Below are 18,783 nucleotides of genomic sequence, written 5' to 3' on the forward strand. Positions count from 1 at the left end.
CGCATACACGCTGTCCGGTCGCTGCGTGGCAACCAAGTCCGAGCCAAAGCTCGGTCGCTACGTAGCGACCGAGCTCGGCCAAGCTCGGTCGCTACGTAGCGACCGAGCTCGAGCCAAAGCTCGGTCGCTATGTAGCGACCGAGCACTCATCCCGCTCGATTGCTACGTAGCGACCTAGCGATCGTCCCGCTCGGTCGCTACGTAGCGACCGAGCTCGGCTCGTCCCGCTCGGTCGCCACGTAGCGACTGAGCGTTCGTCCCGCTCGGTCGCCACGTAGCGACTGAGCGTTCGTCCCGCTCGGTCGCTACGTAGCGACTGAGCGTTCGTCCCGCTCGGTCGCTACGTAGCGACTAAGCATTCGTCCCGCGCGGTCGCTACGTAGCAACCGGGCTCGAGCCGAAGTTCAATCGCTGTGTAGCGATTGAACCCTTCCGAACATCGATACGACATCAATCCATGCATTCTAGTCAAACCTTCGAATGCTATCTCCCGAAGACCGTAGCAAGCTCAGTCCATGTTTTCCGCTATTCAAATTCATCGATCAAACTTCGCGGATTAGAAACCGCGGAAAGTTTGTTCTTTATCAAAAAGAATTCGTAGTATACGTGTCGAGTCGGAAGACGGCCCAAAGGGATCTAAAACACGACTCGAGGCCCATCCTACGATTTCTTAACCAAAAGCCCGTAAACCGCAGCACGGTTTACGCTTGGTCCACAAGGAAGGATAAATGTCAAGTTTCCGCGGATAAATACGGAAGTTTTGAAGATAATTGGAAGATCGGGAAAAATGAAATATCTCCATTTTTATGCTATGACGGCTTAAGGGCAGAAGAGTAAAAGCGTAAACCGACCTTGGAGCTAGTATATACGGAGTCCTAGGCGAGGAGCATGGCAGAGGACTTTTCAGAGCAAACTTAGCACTTAAAGCAATTTAGGCAATTTTCCGTTTTTGTTATTTCGAGCTGCGACTCAATTAGGTTTAGCCGTCTTAGGGTTGCTAGAACTAGGAATCTCGCCGACAGCTCTCGAGCGCAGGCTTATACCTTGTTGTAAACGCTCATACGCAGATTCGGAATAAGATCTACTTTGCTCTTTTTTTCGATTTCTTATTCTTATCGTTGTTATTCTCGTGTTCTGATTGCTTGACGTGTGGTAATTAGCAGATATCCGGGTCCTCTGGGAAATTAGAGTTTTCCTAGATTGGCGCTAGAAGGAGGGGGGGGGTACGGATCAATCTAACCCGCAAAAGCCACATCACTCTCGATCAAACATGTCAACTAACGAAGCGGGTAACGTGCAAACTCCTCTTAACGGAGGCAGCAGCACCGATCTCCACACTCTAGTAGCGGACGTATCCGTGGCCAACGAACAAGCCAACGCCGCGACGCTCTAGGGGTTTAAAAAGATGTTCGCCACCTATGAGAAAAGGTCGGAAGAACAGGATAAGCTCCTGAATACCTTGACCATACAGGTTGAAACCTTAAGGGCAAGGACCCAAGCAATCCGCCCCCGCGGAACCACCAAAATCCGCGGGAAGAGGCTCGACTTCGCTACCCCACTCGACAGATCAGGAGTCGCGCGGGAACGACCTTCCGGTCAAAACCCTAGCGAGAAATCTCCCATCGAAAAGGGGAACCCTGAAAGTCTTCCGCCCCCTACAAAGGACTCGGAGGATAACGAAGCCGAACACATTGAACTGGATCCTAGCGATGTTTCCAACGACACTGACGAGGACGTCGACAGACATCCGAGAAGGACCGGAAGCCGATCTGCTCGGGAAGGCTCCCCGTTCGAAAAACCAATGACGGAAGAGGAAGAAATCGCCTATTGGAACGAACATGAGGAGCTGGCTGAAAGACAAACCGAGCACACTCGCAGTAAACGCCGACAGGCTCGGAAATCTACTGACGAGACATCGGATATCGCGATCTTCGCGACTACATCACCAAGACTGCGGCAGAAGTGAGGGCCGTAAAGTCTCAAATCCATCATGCTACTAGTGCTGCCCTCGAAATCGATCGACTGTTGGAAGGAGCTCGGAAGACCCCTTTTACCAATCGCATGTCGGACATGAGGGTGTCCGATCCGGGAAAAATCAAAGTACCGAGTACGATGGTACGGCCGATCCAAAAGCGCACCTTCAGGCTTTCCACATCGCGATGGGAAGAGCTAGACTGAAGGACGGCGAAAAGGATGCCGGCTACTGCCGCCTGTTCGTTGAAAACCTGGAAGGGGCAGCACTTGAATGGTTCGCACGCCTTCGTCGTAACACCATCGGGAGTTTCCGACAGCTCGCATCGGAATTTCTCAAGCAATACTCTGTATTCATAGACAGAGAAACTTCCGATGTTGACCTCTGGAGTCTCTTCCAGAGGAAAGACGAACCCCTCCGCGAGTTTATCAGTCGGTTCAAGCTGATAATGTCAAGGGTCAGTGGGATAAGCGACAAAGTGGCATCGACGCGCTGAGAAAGACGCTCTGGTACAAGTCGAAATTCAGAAAGTTGATAACTCTCGACAAACCACGAACGATCCAGGACGCCCTCCACAAAGCAACGGACTACATCATAGTAGAGGAGGAAACTAAAGTCTTATCGCAAAAACATAAGGCGGTAAGACCATCCTCGAAAGACGTGGACCCGAAAGGGAAAAAGAAGAACTCTCGTAACGGCAAGTACGTCCATCACGAGGGGGAAGATCTCCAGGGGGCGCATAACTATGCGATCAACTCGGATCAGGGTCGGACCACGGGCAACACATGGACTTGCAATCAAGGGTATGACGAAAACACCTTCTATGAGTTCCACCAATCCCGAGGACATTCCACAACCAACTGCAAAGTCTTGGGAGCAAGACTGGCCGCGAAGCTACTCGCTGGAGAGCTCTCGGAAGTAACTAGCGTCAAGGATCTGATCCTCGATTCTGATCTCCCTCCAAAGACGGACAGAAATCCATCCGCTGAAAAATCCCCTCAACAAAACCAGCCTGGGGATAAACGTGGCAGGAGGCCAGACGACAAAGGGAACGATAACAATCGCCGCAAAGTCAATATGATCATCAGAGGATCACAATACTGCGGCGACACTGTGTCGGCCATCAAGGCTTACTAACGGAAGGCGGAGTCGAGCGCAAATTGGTCTACATGGTCTCCTCCCCGAGATGGCCAAAATTGCTCGATCACCTTCACAAAGGAAGAGGCCGGCGGCATCGATCAACCTCACTGCGACCCGCTCGTCATAGATCTCGTTATACGAGACTTAAAAGTCGGAAGGGTACTCGTCGACACGGGAAGCACGGTCAACGTAATCTTCCGCGACACTCTCAAACGGATGAGCATCGAACTCGGAGAAGTAATTCCGACGCCAAAACCACTCACGGGTTTTTCAGGCGAAGTATCGATGACTCTTGGATCGATCCAATTGCCAGTCATGGCCAAGGAGATCACGAAAATCGTCGAGTTCGCGGTGGTCGATCATCCCGCTATCTACAACGTGATCATGGAAACCCCATGGCTCAACGCCATGCAGGCAGTTCCGTCAACCTTCCACCTGGATCTCAAATTCCCAACCCCAAGCGGAGTCGCGGCCATCTGGGGGTGCCAAAAACAGTCGCGGCTATGCTTCCTCGCAGAGCACAAGTTAAGGCAAATCACGAAGATAGACCAATCTTCGGCCAAAAGCACCCCGGGAAAAAATGAATTAAAAACGTCTACCAACGCAAACGCATCGGACGTCGAAGCTCGACACAAGTCTGAAGCCCACGCTACAACTCAACCGGAACATCCAGAAAATAGCGTTGACCCAGCCACGATCGACAAGGTCAAGGCGGACATCGCGACATCTACCGCCGAGTAAGAACACTCGCGGCATGAAACAGAACTACGAGATGGCTTGATCCTCGAAAGGGGTACGTAGGCAGCTCGTCAAAAGACGAGTTCAGCTATCCCCCTCTCTAAAAAGGGGGGGGAGTGGGTGCGTATACTCGTATACTCCCACTTAAAAAATCGCCATTATTGTAATCGAGTTTTTAAGAAACTTCAAAAACTTTTACTACAATATACGTTGTCCTTTTTATCGGAAAACGTTTACGCTTCAGTTAAACACAAAAATTTTTCAGGACACGCCTGGAAACATTAAGACTCTTGTCTGCAGCCTCATCCGGCCCAAAAATCGTAAAAAAATCATCATCCTTCAAACGCACAAAGATACACGTATAATCCTCGAAACAACTGCGAGACGTCGCAAAGTTAAAATTCGAAGATAATACGAACAAATTGTCCGAACGCGACCACCAAAACCTTACACCCCGTTCGTCGATTGGCCCCGACGAACACGCCAGCCGTCTTAAACAAACGTAATTCGATCACTCTTTTGATCTTTAAAAACGTCCAGCACAAGGACAAAAGCGCGCTACAACAAAAATCCGAAATTTTGGTTTAGCACTTTCAGTTAATTCTGAGAAGATGCTCGATTCGTACCATACAAGTCATATAAGCCGAGAACATATCGCGGATTTTAAATCGGTGCGAATCAGGAAGAAATCGCAACAGGAAAAACGATAGCCCGCTAGTCACCGCATAAACCTTAACCGAAAGTAAACCTAGGTCTTGCCCAAAACCCAACGCTCTGGTCTCAAACATCTCAAGGCATGATATCTAAAAGATACGAGATCCTAAACCATGTCTCTCCGTTCGTATCTCAATGTTCTCGAAAATCGTAAAGATAAATAATTTTTACGAAAATCACGAACGAACCAACAGATTGAACGTCTCATCGGAATTAAATATGAGACGACAACTCATATTTACTTCAAACCTACTCAGGAAAACACGAAAACGAAAACATTCATCATATAAATAACCGCGTAAAGCGGTAAGGGGATTCAAAGCCACCAACGGCCAATAAACGATAAAAACGGCCAAAACAGGCCCGTACAAATCTCTCGGCCACAATCGGCCATAAACATGAAACAGAAAGACGAGCATCTCTCTTTCGATAACTATTCCACCTCTCATAATCCAAAGTCAAAGTCCCCGGACAACGAAGCACCGAACGCATCCGCGGGACGATCCACTTCCTCGCCATCATCGGGAAACCCAGTCGAAACCTCCTCGGTATCAGGGGAAACTGGGATGGAATCCCAGAACCCTTGAATCCGCTCGTCGATCGGAGGGATAAGCGCCTCAGCGTGGGCACGTTCATTCATCCCACTCTTCATCAAGCTCATTTCCTCCTCAAACACATAGTCATCGGCTAGCGTCCTCCAAAGACTTCCGACCGAACCGCGGCACTCACGAAAGTCACCCACCAAGGTAAAGGCATTCTTGAGGTTCCCATACTCAACCTGGAATTGAGAGGCACGAGTCTTCATCACCTCGACGATTTCCCTCTTGCCTTTCCTTTCCGCTTTGCGGATGGCCCGCGCATGATCACGAGTAAGTTGCGCCTCTCGCTCCAACATCTCGCCTTGCACGCGAGCGAGATCCCGCTCCGCTTTCTCTGCTTTGAAGCGGTAGACCATGGCTTCTCTATGGCCCGCCTCAATGGCCGAGCCCAGCAAGCTCAGGCCCTGCAAAATAGATTGACATGTTATAAAAATATATATACATAGGACAATCACCAAAAAATTCTAAAAAAATTAACCCCATTGATGATGCGAGATCTTTCCGCAACGACTCTCGGCCTCGACGATTCTTTCGTAGGAGGAGGAGCATCGAAACCCGGTGGCAGATCAGCAAAGAAATCATCGAAATCCGGAATAGGGACCTCGCTCGAACCACTCCCATCGCCGTAAGCAAGGTTCGGATCCCATCCTGGAAGCATAGAGTCATCCATCGAAAATTCTATGTCGCCAAGATCGACATCTTTTCCCTTCCGAGAGCTCGACTCCGGCACAGCTGTTGGAGCTTCGACGGGATTCTGGTCGTCAGATTCGGAGTCGCTTCCCGTGTCCGCAGCCAAAGCTGGACCGGGTTGCACGAATCTCAGTGCCTTCCGAACCCTCTTCGGCGTAAAAGAAGTCCAGAAGAAGGGACCGTTCCTGAGAAGATCCCTCACCGCAATGATGTCCTCAGGGAACGGAGCAAGAAGGTTGATGAAGGGACGATCATTCGGCAACTTCCGGAACAGTGGAATGCAACTCTCTTCGACGGACGCAGCGTCTATACGAACCAAGAAAAAGAACTTCTTCCACGAGTTGAAGTTCGAAATGAACTTCTTAACCACTGACATAAATTTCCGAGGGACCAACCTATGCTTATCCATATCTGTGACAAGTTGAAGCCTCAAAAGCGCTTCATAATGATCGACGGAAAGGGAAAGGCCATGCTCGTAGCTTAGGATCAGGATCCCAATAAGATGCTGAATGGCAAGGGGAGTCAACTGGCTTATCGCAACTACGAAACGGTCCAACACTCGGACGAGAATTTCGGGTATTGGGAACCATAGGCGATAATGCACTACGAACGCCTCGTAGCAAGTGAAGTAACCCTCTGGGGGGCTGTTAGCACATTCCCCACGGCGAGGAACCCGGAACTCCACAGCATCCGGGATATGGTAGAACGATGGCATGATCGCGAGAAACTCGTCGGTACTCCTGCTTGCATCCCCTTTCTCGACTCCACGATGGGTCAGGACCGGGAACGACTTCTCCTTGGGAGGGGTCAACGAGCCATAATGAGCAACCCACCATGCCTCGTTCTCGGCAGGATGTACCGAGTGAGGCACGAACTCCATCTTCAGAACAATGAGCTCTTCGTAAGCACTCGCGGATGAAGACCCTTTTTTCGCAATCTTTTTCTTGCTCGACATCTTTAAACTTCTCCTAAGAAAATAGAGGTAAAGGGTGGAGAGAAAGAAAGAAAATTTTTTCTTAAGAAAGATCTTAGAAAAAGACGAGAAAGTGAAAAAATTATGAAACAAGTTACCTCCCTTCTTATAAGCATGAGGATTTACTGTTCAAGCTCGAACTTTCGGATATTAATTCCATCCATCACGCCTAACTTGCCGAACATGCCTAACCGCACGCTAGGATCCTACGATGCATGATCCTAACGGGCTGGGGGCTAACTGTTGGGGTCAAAAACGGTTATGACGGAATTACCACCCAAAAACGGTTACGACGGAATTACCACCCGAAAGAGATAGTAAAAAGGAAGATGTAACTTTCGTAAAATATAACCAAACACGAAGTTTTTACGAAGAAGTATCCTTGAAGATTCAAACCAAACTAACCAAGCTCGACCGTTGCGTAATTACAACGCATACACGCTGTCCGGTCGCTGCGTAGCAACCAAGTCCGAGCCAAAGCTCAGCGACTGAGCTCGAGTCAAAGCTCGGTCGCTACATAGCGACCGAGCGCTCGTCCAGCTCGGTCGCTGAGCTTTGGCTCGGACTTGGTTGCTACGCATCGATCAAACTTCGCGGATTAGAAACCGCGGAAAGTTTGTTCTTTATCAAAAAGAATTTGTAGTAAACGTGTCGAGTCGGAAGACGGCCCAAAGTGATCTAAAACACGACTCGAGACCCATCCTACGATTTCTTAACCAAAAGCCCGTAAACCGCGCTGCGGTTTACGCTTGGTCCACAAGGAAGGATAAATGTCAAGTTTCCGCGGATAAATACGGAAGTTTTGAAGATAATTGGAAGATCGGGAAAAATGGAATATCTCCATTTTTATGCTATTACGGCTTAAGGGCAGAAGAGTAAAAGCGTAAACCGACCTTGGAGCTAGTATATACGGAGTCCTAGGCGAGGAGCATGGCAGAGGACTTTTCAGAGCAAACTTAGCACTTAGAGCAATTTAGGCAATTTTCCGTTTTTGTTATTTCGAGCTGCGACTCAATTAGGTTTAGCCGTCTTAGGGTTGTTAGAACTAGGAATCTCGCCAACAGCTCTCGAGCGCAGGCTTATACCTTGTTGTAAACGCTCATACGCAGATTCGGAATAAGATCTACTTTGCTCTCTTTTTCGATTTCTTATTCTTATCGTTGTTATTCTCGTGTTCTGATTGCTTGACGTGTGGTAATTAGCAGATATCCGGGTCCTCTGGAAAAATTAGGGTTTTCCTGGTTTCTTTATTTAAACGGAAATCGACAGTGCAAATTTTGGTTCCCACAACGTAGCGACCGAGCTGCGTGCGTTCTTGGTCGCTACGTAGCGACCGAGCTGTGTAATCGATTTGATGCGCTTCCTTTTTCCGCGATTAACCTAGGGGTTCTCTACAGTTTTTGGGAGAACAAGTTTTACCTTTCGAAAAGTTTTCGGAAAAAGTGTTTTGGTAAAACTCATAAGCATTGAAACTTCTTTAGCTCGGAAATGAGCCAAACGTACGGGGTTTGATAAAATTTATCGTTTCCCTTTAGTTTAGACAGAGAAATCGCGAGCTTGTTTCATTGCACTTCCTGTGGCTAAGAGTCGCGGCTAGGTTTTCGATTTTCTCAAGAACTGTGGTGTTTGCCTAAGCGTTCGCCGTAGGCGCAGTGGCGGCTGGAGTTGTCTTACAAGCGTTATTGCAAACTATGATTTTGTCTTTCGTGTTTCCAGACATTGTTTTGATCAAGCGTTTTGTGGCTGAGAGTTAGATTGATCCGTATCCCCCTCCTTCTAGCGCCAAACTGTGGGAACTAAAATTCGCACTGTCGATTTCCGTTTAAATAAGGAAACTAGGAAAACCCTAATTTTCCAGAGGTCCCGGATATCTGCTAATACCACACGCCAAGCAAATCAGAACACGATAATGACAACGATAAAGTATAAAAATCGTAAGAAGAGAGCAAAGAGAAGTCTTATTCCGAATTTGCGTATGAGCGTTTACAACAAGGTATAAACCTGAGCTCGAGAGCTGTCTCCGAGATTCCTAGTTCTAGCAACCCTAAGACGGCTAAACCTAATTGAGTCGCAGCTCGAAATAACAAAAAACGGAAAGTTGCCTAATTGCTCTAAGTGCTAAGTTTTCTCTGAAAAAGTCCCCTTCATGCCTCTCGCCTAGGACCCCTTATATACTGGCCCCAAGGTCGGTTTACACCTTTCATCTTCTACACTTAAGCCGCCATAGCATAAAAATGGAGATATTCCATTTTTTCCGATCTTCGTAATTATCTTCAAAATTTCGTACTTATCCGCGGAAACTTGACATTTATCTTCCCTTGCGAACCAAGCGTAAACCGACATGCGGTTTACAGGCTGTTGGTTAAGAAATCGTAAGTTTGGCCTCGAGTCGTGTCTTAGGTCTTTTTGGGCCGTCTTTCCACTCGAAGCGTTTATTACGGCTTCTTTCGATAAAGAATGAACTTTCCGCGGTTTTTACGGTAAAGTTTGATTGATAACTCAGAAATGGCGGGGAACGTGAGATGGGTTCGCTACGGTATTCGGGAGATAGCATCGAAGGGTAGACGAGAATGCATGGAATGATGTCGTATCGACGTTTCGGAAGAGCTCGGTCGCTACGTAGCGACTGAGCTTCAGCTCGAGCTCGGTCGCTACGTAGCGACCAAGCTCCTGCTCGAGCTAGGTCGCTACGTAGCGACCGAGCACGCTACGTAGCGACCGAGCACGCTACGTAGCGACCGAGCACGCTACATAGCGACCTAGCTCGCTACGTAGCGACCGAGCTCGCTACGTAGCGACCGAGCTTTGGTGAGAGCTCGGTCGCTATGTAGCGACCAGCTTTTGCGCTGGTTGCTACGCGGCAACCTTGTTCGCGTCTTTCTCTGATTTTTCGTAAATGTGTTTTCTCCGCAAGATTCTTCGTAAAAATAGATTTTTTTCTAAGATTTATTTTTCGTAAAAACGTTCATGCCGATTTTTACGGACTTTCAGACATTGATTCCGTCTTGACCGATTTTGACCCCAACAAGGAATCTCAAACTAACACAAAAGAAAAGCTTGAGATTGTACATACAGATGTATGTGGGCCGATGCAGCACCAGTCTGTTGATGGAAGCCGATACTTTTTGTTATTCTTGGATGATCATACTCACATGTGTTGGGTATACTTCATGAAGCAAAAGTCAGAGACATTCTCACTGTTTAAGAAATTCAAAGCAATGGTGGAGAAGCAATCGGATTGTACCATCAAGACACTGAGATCAGATGGAGGTGGTGAGTTCACTTCACGAGAATTCAACCGGTTCTGTGAAGAAGAAGGAATCAATAAGCAAGTCACCTTGCCTTATTCACCACAACAAAATGGTTCAGCGGAGCGCATGAATAGGACCTTGGTGGAGATGGCTAGATCGATGTTGGCAGAGCAAGACTTACCGCTCAAGTTATGGGCAGAAGCGGTATACACTGCCTCATATCTTCAAAACCGTCTGCCATCAAAGGCAATAGAAGAAGATGTCACTCCTATAGAGAAGTGGTGTGGACACAAGCCAGATGTGTCACACATGAGAATGTTTGGTAGCATATGCTACATACATGTCCCGAATCAAAAGAGGAGGAAGCTAGACGTCAAGGCAAAGCGTGGAATCTTTGTTGGATATAGCAACCAATCCAAAGGCTATAGAGTTCTCATCTTGGAGAATGAGAAGATTGAAGTATCAAGAGATGTCGAGTTTGAAGAAAGCAAGAAGTGGGATTGGAAAAGGCAAGAAGAAGTGAGGAAGACATTGGAGTTGTCTATGTAAGACTCTCACTCACCTGAGGAACAAACCGAAGGTACTTTAAGTCCTGTTTTCATTCAAAATGATGATCATGATACTAGTAGTGGAGATGAAGAAGCTTATGAGGCACCAAGGAAGTTCAGGTCCAAGGTTGATATCATGGAAAGGGCACCGAGAGTAGAGCTTGATGAAGCGGCACAAGATATAGAAGCGGCACAAGCTATAGAAGCTTGTCTTCATGCACATGAAGAACCATACACTTATGATGAAGCGTGTGGTACCAAGGAATGGAGAGAAGCGATGAATGAGGAAATAGCCATGATTGAGAAGAACAAGACGTGGGAACTAGTGGACAAGCCAAAGAATAAGAATGTGATAAGTGTGAAGTGGATCTACAAGATCAAGACCGATGCAAACGACAATCACATCAAGCACAAGGCGCGACTAGTTGCAAGAGGGTTCGCTCAAGAGTATGGTGTTGACTATCTTGAGACGTTTGCCCCTGTCTCAAGACATGATACAATATGAGCCATACTTGCCTACGCGGCTCAGATGAAGTGGCGATTGTATCAGATGGATGTTAAGTCAGCTTTTCTCAATGGCGACCTCAAGGAAGAAGTGTATGTCACACAACCGCCTGGGTATGTGACACACGGGAAGGAACACGAGGTGTTAAGGCTACACAAAGCTTTATATGGTTTAAAGCAAGCCCCAAGGGCATGGTATGGAAGGATAGATTCATACTTTCTTCAAAACGGCTTTGAGAGGAGTATGAATGATGCGGCCTTATACATCATGAAGCAAGGAGGAGATGTGTTGATCGTGAGTCTATATGTAGATGATATAATCATCACAGGAAGCAACATTCAGAGCATCAACACATTCAAGAAGAACATGAAGAAAGAATTCGAGATGGTGGATCTTGGATTGTTGAACTACTTTCTTGGAATGGAAGTAATTCAAGACGATGGAGGCATATTTCTTTCACAAGAAAAGTATGCAAACAAACTTGTAGACAAGTTTGGGATGCGAGAAAGCAAAAGTGTAAGCAACCCACTTACACCACAAGGAAAAGGAGTTGAGGATGACAAGGAGTATGGAGATCCGACTAAGTATAGAAGCATCGTTGGAGGGCTTTTGTACTTGTGTGCATCAAGACCTGATGTAATGTATGCAAGCGCCTATCTCTCAAGATACATGTCATCACCTCACATGAAGCACTACCAAGAAGCCAAAAGGGTGCTAAGATATGTCAAAAGAACATCAAGCTTTGGAGTGTACTTCACAAGCGTGAAAGAACCAAGACTTGTAGGCTACTCGGACAGCGATTGGGGTGGTTCTAAGGAAGACAAGAAAAGCACTTCAGGTTATGTGTTTACTCTTGGATCAGCTATGTTTTGTTGGCAATCAAGCAAGTAACAAACAATGGCGCAATCAACGGCTGAAGCGGAGTACATAGCCGTATGTGCAGCAGCAAATCAAGCCGTGTGGTTACAAAGACTATTTGAAGATTTTGGTCAGAAGTTTGAAGGAGGCATTCCGATCTTATGTGACAACAAATCAGCAATAGCAATTGGGAAGAATCCGGTGCAACACAGAAGGACGAAGCACATAGAGATCAAGTACCATTTCGTGAGGGAAGCTGAGCAAAAAGGAATCACTGAACTAGAGTATTGCAAAGGGGATGATCAACTCGCAGACATTCTCACAAAGGCAATGGGCGGTTCAAGGTTTGAAGATCTAAGGAAGCAGCTTGGAGTCAAGTCGAGATATGATTAAGGAGGAGTGTTAAACTATAATCTAATATCTCCTTAATACATTTACATAAGTTAATTATTTATGTTATTACACAAAGAGTTGTAACTCTTCATGTTGTGTCCTTTAGTATAAAGAGTTGTGTCTCTTATACTTGTAATGATTCGATCTCTATATAAAGATCAATCATTTGTTGTAAACAATATCACAGAATCTCAATAATACAAAAAGTATTTTCAGAAAAGTTTATATGCCTGAGACGTCTATCTTATTTTTTCTCTCGAACTCGTGTGTAACACACAGTGATCGTTGTGTAACACAAGCGGTTGGTAAAAGATTAACAGTTTCCACTGACTCTGACAGTTGAGGAGATCTCATGGTGCCCTCATAGGTGCGCCCCTTACTCCTCTCCTGGTATGGAAAGTGATCTTTGCGACTGCGTTCTCTTCTCACGCCTTGGAACCCTGAAGACCGGCAACGCCCATCCTGAATGGAGTTCCTTGTAAGCTCATGTCTGGGCCGGCGGTGGCGTGAATCTAAATCCTCTCCCCTAAAACGGCTTCCGTCAGTACTCGGCCTCCTATTCTCTCTTCCTGACACACGGACCCATTTTGCCTCATCATCCTCGTACATTTTCCCTTTACCTTTCCCTTGATGATCTCTTTCCTCCTTCTGTTGATTGTTTGAACCGAAAACGGTGTGTTTGTCGGATTCATACAATGAAGAATTTAAGAAATAGATTTCTTAGATTCTTGAGGCTTAAGAGAAATCAACATAGAAATCAAATGGAAAATGAACATCAAAAAGAGTTTATTTATCAAAGATTGTATTACATGTATGATTACAAGTGTAAAGTAAATCTAAGAATCCATAAACTCTTTGTAATAGAGTGTTCTAGGTCTAAAATGGAGAAGAGAAGATCATCCTTGATAAAGAGAGGTATCTCTTTATTTATACAGGGAATAAGTTAGGGCTTCATAGTAAAATGAGCTTAATTTATTGTCTAATGGACTTTGATGGAGGATGTAAATCCACCCCCAACAGTAAGCCCCCCCCCCCCCCCCCAAGTTCGTAGAAAGAAGAAGTCGATCTCTATGAATTTTACGAATAGGGTTTATTAGACAATTAACTAGATACATTAATGCCTATTACGATTTAGGCGAGTTTACTTTGAACTTGTGCCTAGTAAAAAGCGAATTTGCTTTAAACTCATGCTTAGCAAAAGACGAGTTTACTGAACTCATGCTGAGACAAAGGCAAGTTTACTGAGAACTCGTGCCTAGTAGAAGGAGAGTGTCTGTAAACTTATGCCTAGCCAAAGATGAGTTTTGGTAAACTCGTGTCTAACGATAAGCGAGTCGACTGCAAATTCGTGCTTAATAACAAGCAAGTTCAATTTAAACTCGTGCCTAAAATACAAGTTTACCGAACTATTACCGACCCGAAGTCTCGTGTTAAGATCGTGTGTGCCGAGCAAGTTGTTGGTATGTACGCTCGTCAGGCTATGATAACGTTGCTGTCAAGAGAAACGTGGTGTGTCCGAGATCACAGTCACCAGCAAGAGCAGCCTCTCGTCGAGCATAGTCGCCGGCAAGAATGGCGGTGAACACGAGCAGCAACGCTCTGTCTTACAAAAAACATGGTGATGATCAGATCAAGATAAGCCATAAAAAATAGTCAAGTTTTGTGTAATGGATAAGCAAGCGGTGGTTTAACTCATGTTAATGCTCGGCTATTGCATATGATGTTAGTAATTTAACAATTACTAATCTTTATGCACATGTTGCAAACAACAAATCAATCAACGGTAACTATCTCATAAAGGTTATAGGATACTTATCTTTGAGGATGAGCTGTCGTGAGTTTTGTATTTTCACTTGTGCTGAAGGTGTGTCCTACTCTCATAGGGCCTGAACATGGCAATCCATATCATGCTCTCCACTTTAAATATTTTTCTTTTAAGATCGCTAGTGGTGGAGAGCTTGGATACGTCACCGTTGATGGAGCATTAGAGGTCGAGCCTTGTTTGTAACTTGACAAAGAAGTTATTGTGGACGTGGTTAAAGATCTCGTTTATTGTCCTAACCACTTCCCTCGTCGGCAAAGCTTGTGTTGTCGCAAAGACTCAGTATTTTCCTCTCGCAATAAGCATGACTATGCAGAGAACTTGGGATTGAGCCGGAGATAGAGATCACGTGACTGCCGAGAACTCTCAACCTCTAATAAAACATGCGTTTAAGGAGTCTGATCTCAAAGCTTGGGTTGATGACATGGCAGTGCTCGACCTTCTCTTTTGCTCAAAGGGTCGGAGCACTGATGGAGCTTGGAGACGTTATCCCTTGTTACATCCAGGCAACACTTCTGTAGGTTTAGACATCGGAATGGCAGTGGCGGTGAGAAGATGTGGTCATGTCTCGTGTACTTGTGCTCGTCAGCGAAGAGAAAGTGTTAGTATACAATGTATCGACACAACACTACGTTGGAGCCACATGTCCTCGTCTTCTCTTCCCCGCTTCGTTAGAAGATCTCAAGTCAACGTTCTTGAGCCATCAATCTAAAACCAAGTTTATGGTTACTCCTCCCTTGATAGAAAGCGACCGTGAAAAGCTTCTGGTGATGAAGACGTGATGACATTTTGTGCTGACAATCTCAATGGATCGCTCTTGTCAGAGCTGAGATGATGGTGAGCTCAAAGCTGATGACTTTATCCAATCAGGTCTACGAGCTGGTTACGGATCGAGATCAGCGTGGCTAGATGAAGAGAAGCCTCTGGATAGAGATCACAACTGAGTCAACTTGCCCTGAGTCCGCTCTCACCTCTTCAAATTTCCCGATCACAATCCCAACACTGTGCTTCTCTGTCGCGAACAACTTCCTCGTGAAGAGCTGAGGACGTGCCTGTGCTGTTGTCTGAGTCGTATCAATCTTAGATGGCCTTTTAGCCGGACCATTGACCCTCGCCGGTGAACCCAAACCCCTTGAGACGAGTTCTGACTCCGTCAACTTTGGGCTGAGAGTCGCTTAAGGTCTTTATCCGGACAACAGCGAGAAAGCCTCCAGCTTTACCGGAAGTGGCGCAAGCTACTGCTGATTTCCCGACGAGAGTGGCGGAGATTCTTTTCTTAGCGAATGATGGGGACGAGGTGATTGGTTAATCTTCTTCTTCTCGCTGAAATCGAACTGAGTGTATCGAGGCTGAGTCATGGTCGCTGAGATCGAGTCATATCGCCCAGAGAGGAGAGATCAGTTTCTGAAGATGAAGGGCTCCAGGATCCAGTTCGTGAGGTTGGGCTTGGAGCTTCGTCGAGTAGGTTTTGGAGATTGTCTTCTTCTTTAGACGATGAGTATGACGAGGATCATCTCTCTGTCATTGATGCGTCGCTAAGATCAAGTGTTGAGCTTTTTGCAAGTGACGAGACGGAGACGGCAAGCCGAGAGTCTTGGTCTCGTTGGTGGTTTTTTTTTTTTTTTTTTTTTTAGAAACCAACTTTTTTTTTTGTTTTGCCCAGATCTTCCTTGAATATACTTGTCCTTATCCCCTCCTTCTAGCGCCAACTGTTTGAACCGAAAATGGTGTGTTTGTCGGATTCATACAATGAAGAATTTAAGAAATAAATTTTTTAGATTTTTGAAGCTTAAGAGAAATCAACATAGAAATCAAATGGAAAATGAACATCAAAAAGAGTTTATTTATCAAAGATTGTATTACATGTATGATTACAAGTGTAAAGTAAATATAAGAATCCATAAACTCTTTGTAAGAGAGTGTTCTAGGTCTAAAATGGTCGAGAGAAGATCATCCTTGATAAAGAGAGATATCTCTTTATTTATACAAGGAATAAGTTAGGGATTCATAGTAAAATGAGCTTAATTTATTGTCTAATGGACTTTGATAGAGGAACATTGCTCCCGACGACCATCGTGACATTGATAAAAACCCCCTGTATAACTTGCTGCTCGTTCTCTACCCCTCTCGGTTCTTGCCTCCCGCACTTCAATCTTCTTCTTCGGACTTTCCTTGTTCAGTGAACACTTTGTCATATCATGACATAGGCTGAAGCACATAGAACAGTAGCCGACGAGTTTCTCATATCTCAATGCGATCATCTCTTCCCCTCCTCCATAGAATTCCCCACCGCGAGAGTCCACTGATGTCTCAAAACAGAGACACTGTGCTCCATCGACGACAACTTTAATTCTCCCGTAATCAAGGTCCACCTCCACGACATTACCTATAGCTCCTCCAATACTTTCGAAAGTCGGCTCCGCGCAATATTGTAGTGGAACCTCTTAGTGTTAACAGAGTAAAGGAGAGAGACGATGTAACAAACTCATTCTTTCTTATATATCGTTAAAGGAGAAATGTTTACATATATAGTAATGTGTAATCCGGTTATCATAACAGACATATGAACCGGAGATTAAACCAACAATACTAAACCGGTTTACTCTAATATTCCCTCTCAAGATGGCAGGTATAACGTTTTGAGAGCCATCTTGCCAACCAGAGAATAGAACTGAGGAGAGAATAAAGGTTTAGTGAATATGTCAGCAATCTGGCTATTAGTTCGAACATGAAGAGTCTTGATCCAACCAGCTTTAATCCGATCACGTATCAAATGACAGTCCCGTTCGATGTGCTTCGTACGCTCGTGAAACACCGGGTTGTTGGCAATGTGTATAGCTGCAGTCGAGTCACAGTAGTATGGAATAAGACCATCCTGCGGAGCTTGTAACTCAGCTAACAAATTGACCAACCAAATAACTTCACGGGAACCAAACTCCATGGCTCTGTATTCGGATTCAGCAGAGGAATGAGAGGCAACTTGTTGCTTCTTAGATTCCCACGAGATCAAAGTATTACCAAGAAACATACAATAGCCAGATGTGGATCGTCTTGTGTCTGCGCAAGAGCCCCAGTCCGCATCAGTGTACCCCTTTAGAACAAGATCAGAGTCCGAGGAATAGAAAAGACCCAAGCCAATGGTTCCTTTTAAGTAATGAAGAACCTTATAGGCCGCAAGAAGATGAGAAGGCTTCGGAGCTAATGTATACTGACATAACTTGATCACCGCAAAAGTAATGTCAGGGCGAGTGATTGTCAAGTACATCATCTTTCCAACAAGGCGACGATAAGCACAAGCATCGTCAAGAAGCGGTTCTTGAGAGTCTTGAGTGAGCTTAATACTAGGGTCCATTGGTATAGGAGAAGGTTTACAAGCCATTAGACCTGATTCTTCCAAAAGACCCAAAGTATATTTTTGTTGACAAACCGAGATGCCTTTAGTAGAACGAACAATCTCAAGGCCTAAAAAATATTTCAACGGACCGAGATCTCTGAATTTGAATGCCTTCTGTAGATCATCTTTCAGCTGATCAACGTCTTCTGTGACATTACTAGCAATAATAATGTCATCTACATATACCAAAACAACAATGTAGTGACTGTTGATGTTACGAGTGAACAAAGTGTGATCTGAGTGTGATGGCTTAAATCCCAAACTCAAGAGAGTGCCACTGAACTTCAAAAACCACTGTCGAGAAGCTTGTTTTAAGCCATAAAGAGACTTCTGAAGTTTACACACAGCATTCTCAGGTAAAGATTCCCCCTCTCGTGGTGTGTAGCCTGGAGGTAACTTCATGTAGATCTCTTCATGAAGATCACCATTCAAGAAAGCATTGGAAACATCTAACTAAGTGAGATGCCAATTTTTAGCAGCTGAAACTGCGAGAAGAGTCTTAACGGTTGTCATTTTGGCGACGGGAGAGAAAGTCTTAGGAAAATCGATACCTTCCTTTTGGGTATAGCCCTTAGCAACCAAGCGAGCCTTGTACCTTTCCAAAGTACCATCTGCGTTTATCTTGATCTTATATTCCCACTTGCAGCCGATAGCATGTTTGCCTGGTGGCAATGAACAGACAGTCCATGTATCATTCTTTTCCAAAGCAAGTAACTCTTCATTCATGGCATGTAACCATTCATCAAAACGTTTAGCCTGTGTGAAAGTGGTTGGTTCTGGATAAAGAGCAACAAAACAGATGTAGGCTTTTTATTCTGTAGAGAGATTATCATAAGACAAATAAGCTGACAAAGGATAGGGAATGTCCTTATTGAGCTCATTAACATTGCAGTAATAATCCTCAACGGGAGATGGCAACTTGGAAATTCGCTTGGTATGCTCAGGTCTGTTAGTAGAACTAGAAGCACCAGCTGAAGAATCAGAGGATGTGACCGTAGGAATAGCGATATAGGAACAGAAATTCCATTAATGTCTTAAGTAGAAGAAGATGGAATGTCTGATACCGGAGTAGAAGAAAAGACATCAGTATATAAACTGGGTTGTCCCTTCGCATAAGGAAAAATATCCTCATGAAAAATCACATTACGTGAGATATAAGTTTGATTGGTTTCCAAATCCATCACTT

The 18,783-nt window shown here is 45.3% G+C and overlaps 2 protein-coding genes across 4 annotated transcripts in view; both read right to left on the reverse strand.

Annotated features, from left to right (window-relative positions):
* LOC106423586 (probable serine incorporator) overlaps nt 1–15,849 on the reverse strand; it is a 42,334-nt gene extending 26,485 nt beyond the window's left edge. For all 3 annotated transcript variants that reach the window (XM_048765702.1, XM_048765701.1, XM_048765700.1), the window contains exon 1: nt 13,799–15,849. The gene's annotated coding sequence lies outside the window, so the exon portion shown is untranslated. The remainder of the gene's footprint in view (nt 1–13,798) is intronic.
* Nucleotides 15,850–16,685: 836 nt separating this feature from the next.
* LOC125591449 (uncharacterized mitochondrial protein AtMg00810-like) lies at nt 16,686–17,999 on the reverse strand. Its single transcript, XM_048765703.1, has one exon. The coding sequence runs from the start codon at nt 17,997–17,999 to the stop codon at nt 16,821–16,823; it is 1,179 nt and encodes a 392-aa protein (XP_048621660.1). The 3' UTR covers nt 16,686–16,820.
* Nucleotides 18,000–18,783: the final 784 nt, after the last annotated feature.

Source organism: Brassica napus, chromosome C8 (assembly GCF_020379485.1).
Source record: "Brassica napus cultivar Da-Ae chromosome C8, Da-Ae, whole genome shotgun sequence".
NCBI classification, from domain to species: Eukaryota; Viridiplantae; Streptophyta; class Magnoliopsida; order Brassicales; family Brassicaceae; genus Brassica; species Brassica napus.